This window comes from Sander lucioperca, chromosome 13 (assembly GCF_008315115.2).
Source record: "Sander lucioperca isolate FBNREF2018 chromosome 13, SLUC_FBN_1.2, whole genome shotgun sequence".
Classification (NCBI taxonomy): Eukaryota; Metazoa; Chordata; class Actinopteri; order Perciformes; family Percidae; genus Sander; species Sander lucioperca.
The window spans coordinates 9,912,268-9,924,743 of record NC_050185.1 but is presented as its reverse complement, the minus strand read 5'-3'; the positions used below and the strand labels follow the sequence as shown (position 1 = coordinate 9,924,743).

The 12,476-nt window shown below is 39.6% G+C and overlaps 1 protein-coding gene across 13 annotated transcripts in view; it reads left to right on the top strand.

Moving 5' to 3' along the window:
• LOC116064807 (unconventional myosin-XVIIIa-like) overlaps positions 1-12,476 on the top strand; it is a 65,187-nt gene that overhangs the window by 17,006 nt on the left and 35,705 nt on the right. For 7 of the 13 annotated variants that reach the window (XM_036008906.1, XM_036008901.1, XM_036008905.1 and 4 more), the window contains 13 exons: positions 542-601; positions 1,490-1,577; positions 2,411-2,517; positions 2,605-2,781; positions 2,948-3,158; positions 3,248-3,390; positions 3,605-3,705; positions 3,873-3,936; positions 4,557-4,701; positions 7,280-7,450; positions 8,318-8,411; positions 8,824-9,016; positions 11,783-11,869. In XM_036008906.1, the coding sequence (XP_035864799.1) occupies positions 542-601; positions 1,490-1,577; positions 2,411-2,517; positions 2,605-2,781; positions 2,948-3,158; positions 3,248-3,390; positions 3,605-3,705; positions 3,873-3,936; positions 4,557-4,701; positions 7,280-7,450; positions 8,318-8,411; positions 8,824-9,016; positions 11,783-11,869 (1,641 nt within the window). The remainder of the gene's footprint in view (positions 1-541; positions 602-1,489; positions 1,578-2,410; positions 2,518-2,604; positions 2,782-2,947; positions 3,159-3,247; positions 3,391-3,604; positions 3,706-3,872; positions 3,937-4,556; positions 4,702-7,279; positions 7,451-8,317; positions 8,412-8,823; positions 9,017-11,782; positions 11,870-12,476) is intronic. The other 6 variants (XM_036008899.1, XM_036008904.1, XM_031320089.2 and 3 more) reach the window with 3 other exon arrangements.

The window sequence follows — 12,476 nt, the reverse complement described above, 5'->3', positions numbered from 1 at the left end:
TAAATTTGCTTGCAGTAATACAGCATATTTGTATATCATATTGCATTATTATTTCCTTGTGATTCCATTGACTATAACATTTTTTTTTACAACTGGCTGAACGGTGCCCTGTATTTATACCTGACTGTACAACTAATCTTGTCAACTGTGATTGTTAATATGACAGAGCATTCATTTTGTGCACAAGTCCCCCCATACCCACACACTGTACTTCAATGCACTTTGAAATCCCTGCTCATTAATGCATTGATATTGTAATTCTTTTCATGGTGAATTACTTATGACTCATTTATTCTGCTAGCGTTGCTTGACTTACTATTGCGTTGCTGAACTGCTGCTTGTCTCGCTGCAGTGTTTTGTATTATGTTTTTTGCTCATAATAATGTGTGACCTTCTATACTTTTTTTTCTTCACCATGTCATATTTTGCATTGTTAGAATCGTGCATTTAGAAATTGCGATTGAATGTAATGTTTAGTTGTTGAATTCAATCACTAAAAACACAGACTACTCAGTTGACTTCTTCTCCTTCCCTTCTCCAGTCCAAGCTCGTTGAGGACCCTGTGGCCATACTTCAGGCAGCACACTCAGCTGCAGCTAAGGTCCGACTGTGGCTGCAACTCATTGTAGTTCTTGTTGCAGCCCTCTGTGTTTTAGAGTGATGTGTGTTTTGTGGTTTTCGTGTGTGATGAACTAGTAAAGGGGTGTGGGATGATGGCTCAGTAGTTAGTGAGGCAATCCCACCACCAGGAAAGCCCAACTTTCATCTTCCCCATAGCCCTAGCTGTTGAAATATCATGGAGCACTCTGCAATCACTACCTGCTGTTCTTACATCTTAACCAGAGAGAGAAAAGATTATGCAGTCTTGGTGCAGTTATCCAATGCTTATTATGTTAGCTTGATTGCAAGTCTGAGTATGTCTGTTATGATGCATGACTCACTCCAAACACTTGACTTGATTTGGCTGTTTTTGTTTGTTGTGTTTGAAATTATGTAGGTGTTTTTTCTGCGCAATTCCCCTAAACTCATGTATTTTGTCCAAGTGATGTACTTTGTAAAAACACCCCTGCCTCACCCTCTGTCTGTGATGTTTTTTTTTTAGTAGCACTCTCCATGAGTTTAGTGCACACTCTGTGAGCTCTGAATGGTGCTTTAAAGGGGGAATTATGGGAACTGCAGTTCTGCCGTGGAGGGCTGATGTGTAATGGTCAAAAATATGAAAACAAACCAATTCCTACAGGTTTCCACACTGAAAGAAGCCCTCTGCCTAATGAATGCAGTTCCCCTTATATGGCTCATGTACTGTAAATGTAAACTGCATGTTAGTCCATAGTCATTTGTAGGATCCTTGTGGAAGTTCATTATGCAGTTATCTGATTTAATCATTAATCTTTCAACTGTTCTTTTTATTTTACTCCTTTATTTAGTGATGTTCAATTATTGATTATACAAGTGTTTCTCATTTTGATCGTTAACCTGTTTCTCACAGGGAAAGACTGAGGAGCAGATAACGGCAGAGAGAGCCTGGTATAACACAGAACCAGTATGGCTTGTCCACAAGGATGGGTTTTCCATGGGTTAGTACAAACGTTGGTATTTAAGTATCTGTATCCGTGTGTCTTTCTTTAGATTAGTATTTTAAACGTCCCATTTTGTAGAAAGATTTCCATATCTTTTTTTATCATGAAGCAGGTCGAGGTATCAAAACGTTTGATCCACAAAGAAATGCACAGAGCTCATATTTAGAAACGGTGCATTTAAACGAGCCGTCAAGATGTACGGTTGTGATGTCATAACTATACTATATAGGCCAATAGATGGAAAGTGCCGCTACAATGTTACAGTCATTCCCTGGCTGCAGAGACTGAGTGCAGATGTGGAAGACCCAGAACAACTCACCAATCAGAGCAGACTGGGCTATTTTGGGAGGGGGGCTTAAAGAGACAGGTGCTAAAACAGAGCGTTTCAGACAGAGGGTGAATACAGGTATATTCAGACAGACAGTATAGGTGTTTTTTGAACATTAAAGCTTGGAAACATGTTCTAGTAGAAACCCAAAATACAAGTATGAACCTGAACATGAGCATATTATGGGACCTTTAAAGCAAATTCTTAACTTACTTTCCTGTCAATGCTGGTGTGTCTGTTTCTGGGTGACATTTGATTGTTGGACTATTAGTGGTGGGTTATTCAAGCTTAGAAACTGCTTTTGATATTTTAATGTTAAAAGAGGGCAATAGACTAGACTAGACCTCAGACTGTATGTAATTAGACTACGCTTGTTGCTTGTTCAGTTTTAATGAAGCAACAACTGCCATGTTATCAGACATGCAAGATAAGGTGAAGCTTTTGCACTCAGATCGAGATCACATGTCATGATAAATTAACTCCACGCTTTGTGGTGATGCAGCAACTCTCCTGAAGACGGAGGCAGGCAGTCTGCCAGAGGGGAAGGTAAAAATCCGCCTGGAGAGTGATGGATCTTTATTGGATGTGGACGAAGACGATGTAGAGAAGGTATTTAATCATCGACTCTGGACCACATTAATTATGAATGACACTGTGTGAGTACGTGTCCGCTTTGACTTTGACTTTGAACTCCAGGCAAACCCTCCGATGTTTGACCGAGTGGAGGACCTGGCCTCTCTGCAGTATTTGAATGAGTCGAGCGTGATGCACTCCCTGAGGCAGCGGTACGGCGGTAACCTGGTGCACACCCATGCTGGGCCCAACATGGTGGTCGTTAACCCCATTAGTGCCCCCTCGATGTACTCTGAGAAGGTAGGCTGCAGCCTGTGCATATAATGACGCAGCTCTTATGGAGTAGCAGAATGTGAGAGTGTAGTCAGAATGAAATAAACATACAAAGATATTAATTGATATATATAAGCTCTACTCTGGGATTTTGTCCATCCTCTCCTTCTCTGTCTCTTTATCTTCTTTCAAGGTGATGCAAATGTTCAAGGGCTGCAGAAGGGAGGACACTGCCCCTCACATTTACAGCATGGCCCAGGCTGCCTATAGGAACCTCCTGACCACTCGCCAGGATCAGTCCATTGTCTTGTTGGGCAAGAGTGGTAGTGGCAAGACCACCAACTGTCAACACATCCTCCAATACCTGGTCACTATTGCTGGCAGCACCAACAAATCATTCTCCAGTACGTTGGAAAGGAACTCGAAATGTCGAAATAAAAAGAATTTGAATTTAGTGCATGTTGTTGCTGAATTTTTTCTTTGTCGTCTGTAGCAGAGAAATGGCAGGCGGTCTACACAGTTTTGGAGGCCTTTGGGAATGCCTCTACTTGTATGAATGGGAATGCTAGTCGCTTCTCACATATCGTTTCCTTGGACTTTGACCAGGCAGGCCTGGTGACCTCAGCCTCTATCCAGGTACAAATAAACACATTTATTTATTTAAATAACTGGTGCTCAACCTATGGATTTCCTACGCATGCATATCTGCTATGATCTCAGACAGTATGTCATAAACTATTTTAGATTTTCACCAAACTCCAGCAGACTTTGTTATCATGCTCACTTGCACTGCCTATAATAAATGGTATTTTCTATCATGCTTATACGCCGTCCTGCTGTGGCCTTGCAGACCATGCTTCTGGAGAAGATGAGGGTGACAAGAAGACCAGGGGGAGAGTCCACTTTTAATGTCTTTTACTACCTGATGGCTGGAATAGAAAGCTCTCTGAGGTCAGGATTAATACTATTATGCCAATTAAATGCACAATGCACCACAGTTCTGCAATAGATTAATATGTTGATATGGTATTGTACTGCTTCCCTAACACTTATTATGTAGGCATTAGAAGACATGAAAAATGTTAATGACTTCTGTGTTGTTCTCATTTTGTTTTCAGAACTGAGCTGCACCTTAACCACTTTGCTGAAAACAATGCATTTGGAATAATGCCTCAGAATAAGGTAAGCAATACCTGTTAATGGGAGGTTGGCCTGTTTTTTAACAACCAGGAAAATGGAAAATTATTGATTCTACCAGTTTTAAGCTGAATGTTTAAGTACTTTTATGTAAATGAAACTATATCTGGCTGGGAGAACAATTTATTTATTAACTAAGTGGTCGGTCCTCTTAATGTACATAATGCTACTCACCTACTGTCACACAGCAGAGTGTCATGATGGATTACAGGAATGAACAAAATACCAAGATCTGCTGATTATTTCAGAGTCTGTGGTGTCATCACTTAAACGAGCGTTAAGTCACCTTTGACTTTTATCAACATCTGTCAGCGGCCATAACACTGAAGCAACATCACAGTCCTTAGCATAGTAATTATGTGGCTTATAACATGACAAATAATGCTCAAATTACATTTTTACATTATAAATGAGAATGGGTCTCAACAGCTGGCAGACTAATCACTGATATGTCTCAACAATGATGCAACAATCATTTTAACACATACTTTGACAAGTTGGTCAACCTCCTAGTATTACTTTAAGACATTTTATAGAGGATTTTTTTTATTGCTGATAGTACTAAAATGAATATATAATTCAAATATATGTGTGCTATCTGCCAGACCGAGGATAAACAGCGGGCCTCCCAGCAGTTTTCCAAGCTGCAAGCAGCCATGAAGGTTCTGGGGATCAGTGGTGATGAGCAGAGGGCCTTCTGGCTTGTTCTCGGAGCCATCTACCATCTTGGGTCTGCAGGAGCTACTAAGGGTAAGATCGAACCAAATGGTTTTCCATTCTATAGCTGCATCACTTATTCGTATGGATAATGTTAATCATAATATAACGCATACCAGTAACAGAAGATGCAAAGGATTATCCTTGATTTATTCACATGACAGTACACAATGAACAAGCTAAAATGGCCCAAAATGACCCTTGTTAGCCAACATCCTTTTAATAACAGTTTATGTAATCTAAAACATGTCAAGCCTGCATTATCTCACTTTAGGTAACACCTTCAGTGTGATGCAAGACAGCTGTAATCCAGATAACTGAATTATGCATTTGCACTTTAGAAGATGTTGCACAGTGCACAGGTGTTGTTGCTCTACTGCACTGATCTACAGTGCAGGCAGGAAAACTTTGGGGGACTGTTTAGGTAATCATAATATTTTCCTGCTCAATACAGAACAGATTCTGATTTAAACTAATAGCACTTCCAAATGAAAACTCATGATGAAATGATCCTGCTTGCTCTGGCCTTTACGGTCTGGGCTGCTGTTATAATGCTCAAATACAGCAGGTGAAGTGATGCATTATACTTTTTCCTCGTTAACCTCCGTCAGGTTGACCTTAATTATTCCTTACAGAATGATCATATTTAATAATCCAAGGGCTGTTTGTGCCACAGCAGCTGAAACCACTGGCAGAGTCTATTTGTCAGGAATCACTGAAACACTCAAGGACAGAGAAACATCAATCTGATTTTAGCCTTCAGTCTTGACAAACATGTAATCCTGTCATGAGAAAGCATCGGAGGACTAATGGGAACAGCAGTCCTCTTAAGCATGAAGATGTGTCTTTGAAGCTATTTGTATGATGAAACCTAATGTAAGAGAGTTTTTATTGTTGCTCTAAAGTAATAGACCTGCCTCCCACAGCTTTTGACTTTTATTTTAAAATGAGATACCTGCCATTTGAAAAGACATTTTTTTCATCATTGGTAAGCTTAGAATATTTTGTTCTGAAGTACAGTTACATTATGACATTATACTGTATTTTGCAAAGCAAATGTAATTGCAATGCAAATCAATTAACTTGATGACTTTTTATATTTTGGAAGCAGTTCACAAACACAGTATACATACACATATATATATATATATATATATATATATATATATATATATATATATATATATATATATGAAAAATGTATAGTAGCATTGACTCTGTACTTTTGACATGTTTGTTCACTTTTCAAACTCTGCCTGCACTGTAATTGCCAGTCACTTATGTAGAATTGCTTGCCAAATGATTGTTAGTGATCCCCTCCAGCTGGCTGCCAATCTTTTTGATGGCAGTATAACACCATCCAGGAAGAGTTATCAGATGTTCAGCAATTATTATCGTCCCATAATACAGACACTAAACAACTTCTGATCTGCAAATTACTGGATGATTTATGGCCTTAGGACTGCTGTCTTCCTGTTAAGCACACAGTGGTTCTCATAAGGAACAATGCATGATGGGATAAAAGTTAGGACCAAGATTTGACACATTGGCATCAATTAGATTTCTATTCCCTGTCTAAGAGAATAATTATTTTATTCATAAAAAATACTATGGACCATAAAAAAAAGGTTTTTGCTGCCAGGACTTAGTTTGTGTTTGACTGTCACACACAATATAAAATGTCCAATGGCTTTGCAGCTTTATTGTGTAACACTAGATGGCAGCACTGGTCTCTAAACCACCAAAACTAATTAAAGGGACCACCTGAAATGAACTTTTCTCTGAATACCGTACTGTCAATACTTACATTTAAGAGTGTAGGATTACCACACTGTGAGTCTGGGTGCCTTTTAAAAGCAAATGTTATACATATGTAGTTTTTTTGTTTTACTTTTAGAGTCATACACTCCTTAATGTTTGATTGAGCAAGATCCAGATATGTAGGCAAACCCAGTTTCCTCTTTTTGATGTTTTACCGGAATTTATGTAATTGTGGTGGCGAATGTCTATCAAAGCAAATATTTAAATGTCTTTTCGTGTCTTTACAACCATCCTGCTTATCATCATGAAAAGTATGCAGGGCCTCTGCAGCGCTGATGAAACAGATAGAGCCCACTGCCCTCTGTGTGAAATCCCCCAGTTTCTCGCTCAAGTCTTAGAAGATAGCTCTTCATGGTGGATTAAAACTGAAGTTTGCACTCATATCTGCATGTTTCCATCACTCAGCTACGAGATTAAAGAGAAACGTGTGTTTCCCAACAGAGATCTTTATGTAAATAAATGAATTATGTCCCCTAATGATAAATTTTGCTCTCATTCTCAAGATAATAAAAAGTGCAATTATCACTTCATAGACTTTTTTTTTGAACATGAAAGAGTAGTTGTTGAAGCAAGTGGATTTCTCAACTGTAGTTAAATTAAATGTATTCAAGCCACTCAGATTTTGAGCATGCTTTTAGTGCATGTTCTCACCAGCTGTGTCAGTGCCAGTTTGACCAGAGACATAATCCTAGCCTGTCAGAGACAGGCTTGTCACAAGGATACCAGGCTAGCCATGTGCCTAGGGTAGTTGGCAAAAGGGCTAATGGAGGTTTTCATGCACGTGTCTCAGCTGGCAGGAAACAATTTGCACGTCATGAGTGGGCTCAGAAGGCAGCCTACCTGCTGGGCTGCACCCTGGAGGAGCTCTCCTCCTCCATCTTCAAGCACCAGGCCAAGGGCACTCTGCCCAGAGCCAGCTCTATTCGCCAGGCTTCGGACGAAAATGGCACAGCAGATGCAGGTACTCCACCGACCACATTTACCAACCGACTCTTTCGTCTTCATTCCTCACAGCCCCCCTCCTCTCTTTTTTTCTTTGTCACTCTCACTCTGTTTCCACACACACACACACACACACACACACACACACAGACACACACACACACACACACACACACACACACACACACACACACACACACACACACACACACCTCTGCTCATCACTGGAGGGAAATTGCATGCTCTGGAGAAAGTAAAGCTTATCTTAGTAATGAATACCACAGCTTTACAATGGCTATTGACAGATAAGTACACACTGTGTCAGGACAAGTAATTTTGGATTTGCTCTTCATTCATTGTCCTTGAAATCATAATTGCCTCACATTGATTTTTCACATGTGTACAGTAGGTCCTCTGACTTCCATCAAGACTGCAAAACACTTTAAAGGGCATGAGGGTACAGTTAAATGTCGGGGATGGACAGAATTTACCTCTGTTTCACCTTTCCTGTATCTCCCCTCACACATGACCATACAGTCACTGATGTGTATGCACACATGACAATTTTGCCCTCAGGCTCCATAAACTCACTATTTTGTGTCATAGTGGAATGAATTGGTAAGGTTTAACAGGTGGCCATTGCTGCTGGGCACAGACATGAGTATGCACTGTTTGATCTGATTCGGAAACACCTGAGTCCTAAATGACTCCACTTTACAGAGACTATTTCAGACCCAATTTGAACACTTAATGCCTGCCTTTGGGCATACTATCCACAAATATTATAATATTGTGCATCGTTTTAGAAACAAATGTTGTGACCATAGTTTTGGTCTAGCTTTTACGGCTATTTCTGATTTGTTTTGTGTGTGGCTGCCTCTCATAGCAGGATCCAAGGCTACGGCAATGGAGTGTTTAGAGGCCATGGCATCTGGGCTTTACTCAGAACTCTTCACTATCCTAATTTCTTTAATAAACCGGTTAGTATTTTTGATCCACTTCTTTTCTGAAGCTATATCAAATTGAAGATGGCATGTTTTTGGCTGCACCGCTATATAATGGAAACAAAGCCTTGTGCATTGTTTGAAAAATACCTTTAATTCTGTATGGCATATTTGATACGTTTCTAAATCTTGGCATCTTGAATACAATTTTACATTACTGTAGTTGTTTTTAATGGCTTTACTGTAAAGGGTAGTTCAGAAGTATAATATGCTATTTTATTTTAGGGCTTGGGTTAAGGTTTTAGAATAGAACTAGGAATATGTTAAGTGAGGGTCAAAGTTAGGGATGTGTTGGAGAAAACTAAGGTTAAAGCTAGGGGTTATATGCAGTGAATGCAATCAATACAATGTGGTCTCAGTGTGTGTGTGTTTGCCCTGTGTGCTTCAGGGCCTTGAAATCCAGCCAGCACTCCCTGTGCTCTCTGCTCATTGTGGACACACCAGGCTTTCAAAACCCTAGGCTGGCTAAGCGCGAGTGCAGCGCAACCTTTGAGGACCTATGCCACAACTACACTCAAGAACGTTTGCATTCCCTCTTCTATCAGCGGACCTTCGTTCAGGAGTTGGAGAGATACAAAGAGGTAAGGACATGTGAAGTATTATGCACCGTGCATACACAACGCCTCATTGTCCTTGTCTCTTTCTTCCTCCTCCGTCCTTTTCTCTCTCTCTCTGCCTGTCTGCTGCTTTCTCTCAGATATATCAACTCCAGTAGTGTATCTGTACACATACAATACACTATCCCTCCCACCCGTCACAAGCTGTGACAAGCCAAAGTAGTTCATGTGTTAGACCTTCTCATTAGCGATGCCATTCTTCAGCTCCTCTGTCGAGATCAAAGTAAAGTCACTCACAACTGCCTTTGGGAAACACGCCCAGCTGCACAGCAGTGGTGTTGCTCCCTGATGAAGAAACTATTCTTTTCCTGTCCTCCTCTGAGTTCTGTCTAGCAGTGCTGGACCATGATAACTGGGTACAGTCATCCCTAAGAAATTAAGATATTTAAGGATAAGTATAAGAGTTACACTAACATAAATATATCTATCCATTACTGCTGTCTCAACTCTAATCTCAGAAATATCCGTCTTATTCAAAACTCGGCTGATAGCACACTAAAGTAAAGCAGAAATTCTGATCATACTGTGAACAAGGATCCTGGGATTTCCCACCCACATTCCCACCCATATCCTCTGCCTGGGAGAAAGGGAATTGGAGCGAAATGAAGTACTTGCATAAATCTGTGTAGTGTAATTCTCTCTTGTCAGTGCATCTTGGAAATATAAAAAGCTGTGAAACTGTCATTGAAAACTGGGTCAAACTCATTTAAAACAGCACACTGTATCAACAATGGCATTGACAGGCAGGTTAAACTGCGAAACACACAACAGGCACATGCTTTATATTTTCGAATTAAATGCGGTTGAGCGCTGCAACTATGTGGATAGTTTTTATATATTCTCTGCACATTGACTCTTCACAGCAGAGAACAAAAAGTTATTTAGGCTACTTCACATACACTGTCAACTGGAACACTGGCATCTATCACGGCCACACTTTTAGCACTGCCAACATTTCCCCACATTCCTAGTCCAGCCTTTGTCACTGTGAGCTGCGTTATGCCTGTTTTGCTCTGGTGAAGGTAATTTACTGTATTTATTTCCACTTTTATCTCAGAAATGTTATTATCTGCAACAGTAATGAAATCTTTTGGAGTTTCCATTTACCTATAAGAAAAACAAGTAAATGTCAATCATCCTCTTTATGGTAATAGATTTGTTGTGGTTTTTAGTTTTCTTACATCTAATATGCCATTGTTGTTTTCATTTCAATAACCATAAAAATCTTGAAGGTTATTATGGCTGTATGCACCTTCACTAGGTGCATTGGCACTGCCACCCCTTCATGATGAAGGGGAATCAGGATTTTAAATTACTTGGATGACTGGCACCTGTGTACATACAGTAGTTGTGGGACTAGTGCTGGTCTCTATTGTCTCATTTGGATAACTTCCAGTACCTGGGGCTAACAATTATTCTTATTCCTCCCCATCGGCGACAGCCACACACACAAATGTCTAATAGGATAAAATTATGAAGTGATGACATTTTATACCCAAAAGGTCAAAGGTCAACTTCCCTGTGACATCATCATTTTCTGCAAAAATGCTTTTTTAGCCATTATTCAACGCTATAACTCAGGAACAGAAGGGGAGACTTTTGGTCCAATACTGAATTGGTGACACTAATTTTGAAACTGTGGTAATTGTATAGATCTTCTGTGCTGTTAGTTTGAAGATTTGTGTGAAGCATCCATGTTTCGCCAAATAATAAGCTTCATATTGTTCATTAAATCCTTTCAAAGTCTTCACTACTTATATTATATGAGTCTGGACAGACATGGATGTAAACTGCAAATTGACTGGTTGGCAGAGGCATACAACTGCAAGGCAGTAATTCTGGTTTATTACCAATTAATCTGACATTATTTTTTCATTTAATTGTTTTGTCTATAAAATGTCAGAAAATAGTGAAAAATGGCCAGGTCACAGGTGAGGCGTTCAAATGTCTTTTGTCAGACCAATGCTCCAAAGCCCAAATATTTTCAAGTTTACTATCGTATAGTATATATGTCAGCAAATGTTTGGCATTTTGCTGGAAAATTGACTGAAACAGTAATCAATTATCAAAATAATTGATTAATTTTCTGTTGATCGTCTTATTTATTAAATTATTAATTGTTGAAGCTCTACCAGGGACTACTGGTGGATTACCTGTTATTACTGTTACTATATTACCACTTAAATCTGCAGTAGGTAAGACTTATAAAACTAACTAACTCTAAAGTCATATTTGCTGAAACTGACCCTAAGTTCCAGTAGAACTACATGAAGCAGGTAATTAAAAAAAAATCCAGCTCCTCTGGCACCACCTACAGCCTGTTGTGCGATTTGCAAAAATCCACAGATCCCTCTTCAGATGCACCAATCAGGGCCAGGGGGGTGTCTAACTGCGTGTCAATCACTGCTCATGCACACACATTCATTATACCTTGTTGGGGGAGGGGCTTAGGAGACCGTTTTGGGCTTTACCAAAGGGGGGAGGGACTGAGAAGTTGTTGATGTTCAAATTTTTTGGCTAAGTCCTGGATTTTCCCAATCATACCTACAGCACCTGTAATGAATATCAGACCCCTCTTGATTACACATATTTGGCTCCAAAGTGACCTAAACATGGCTACTACCTAAGTAAATTTATTTTTTCATTGTCTTTTATTTTAACTTTCCAAAAAACACAACTATTTACATCTCATGTTTCACAAGTCATGTCAATCTGCCTGTCTTCCTTCAGGAGAACATAGAGTTTGCTTTCGATGATACAGAGCCCAGCACGTCTCTGTCTGTAGCAGTGGTAGACCAAGCCTCAAGCCAAGCGCTGGTAAGTTCAATGTTTTCATGTGTCTATTGTCTTTATTTCTGCCTCAAATTTGAATGCGTAAATCTGGCGTTGCCTCAGAATGCTTCTCAGAATATCTAAAAGACTTGCATCCCTTTCATGATCTATTTTCACATGTAATCTCTGGGCACCCTTTTCTTTATTCAACTATAACTATTATCTTTTAGCATCAGAAGTTTTCTGTGTGCAAGTTTTTAAATATTGAAAGGTATTTGGCAGAGGCTCAAAAGAGAGGGCAGGAGCAGGAAAAGAAAGGTTATAGAATTGACTTTAAGAAAGAAAATCGATGTTTGGCCCCTGCAGCCTGTGATCTGCACCATGGAAACAGAAATGGCAGAGTTTAGAGAGTCATAGATCACTTTGGTATATTTCCAATGTGTTTGATTTGAGTGTTTTACTTTTTAAAGGGTGCACACTCTAATGGGAATGTCATCAGAAGCATTGAACTGTAGTACATCACACTGAAAACGAAAGGGGGGAAAAAAACACTGATTCTTCAAAGTCATTTCTAAAGTCAACTCTAAAGATCTGCTGCTTCGAATGAAAAGACATGTTGATCCTAGATTTCTTTTCACTCACGTTTATTTCT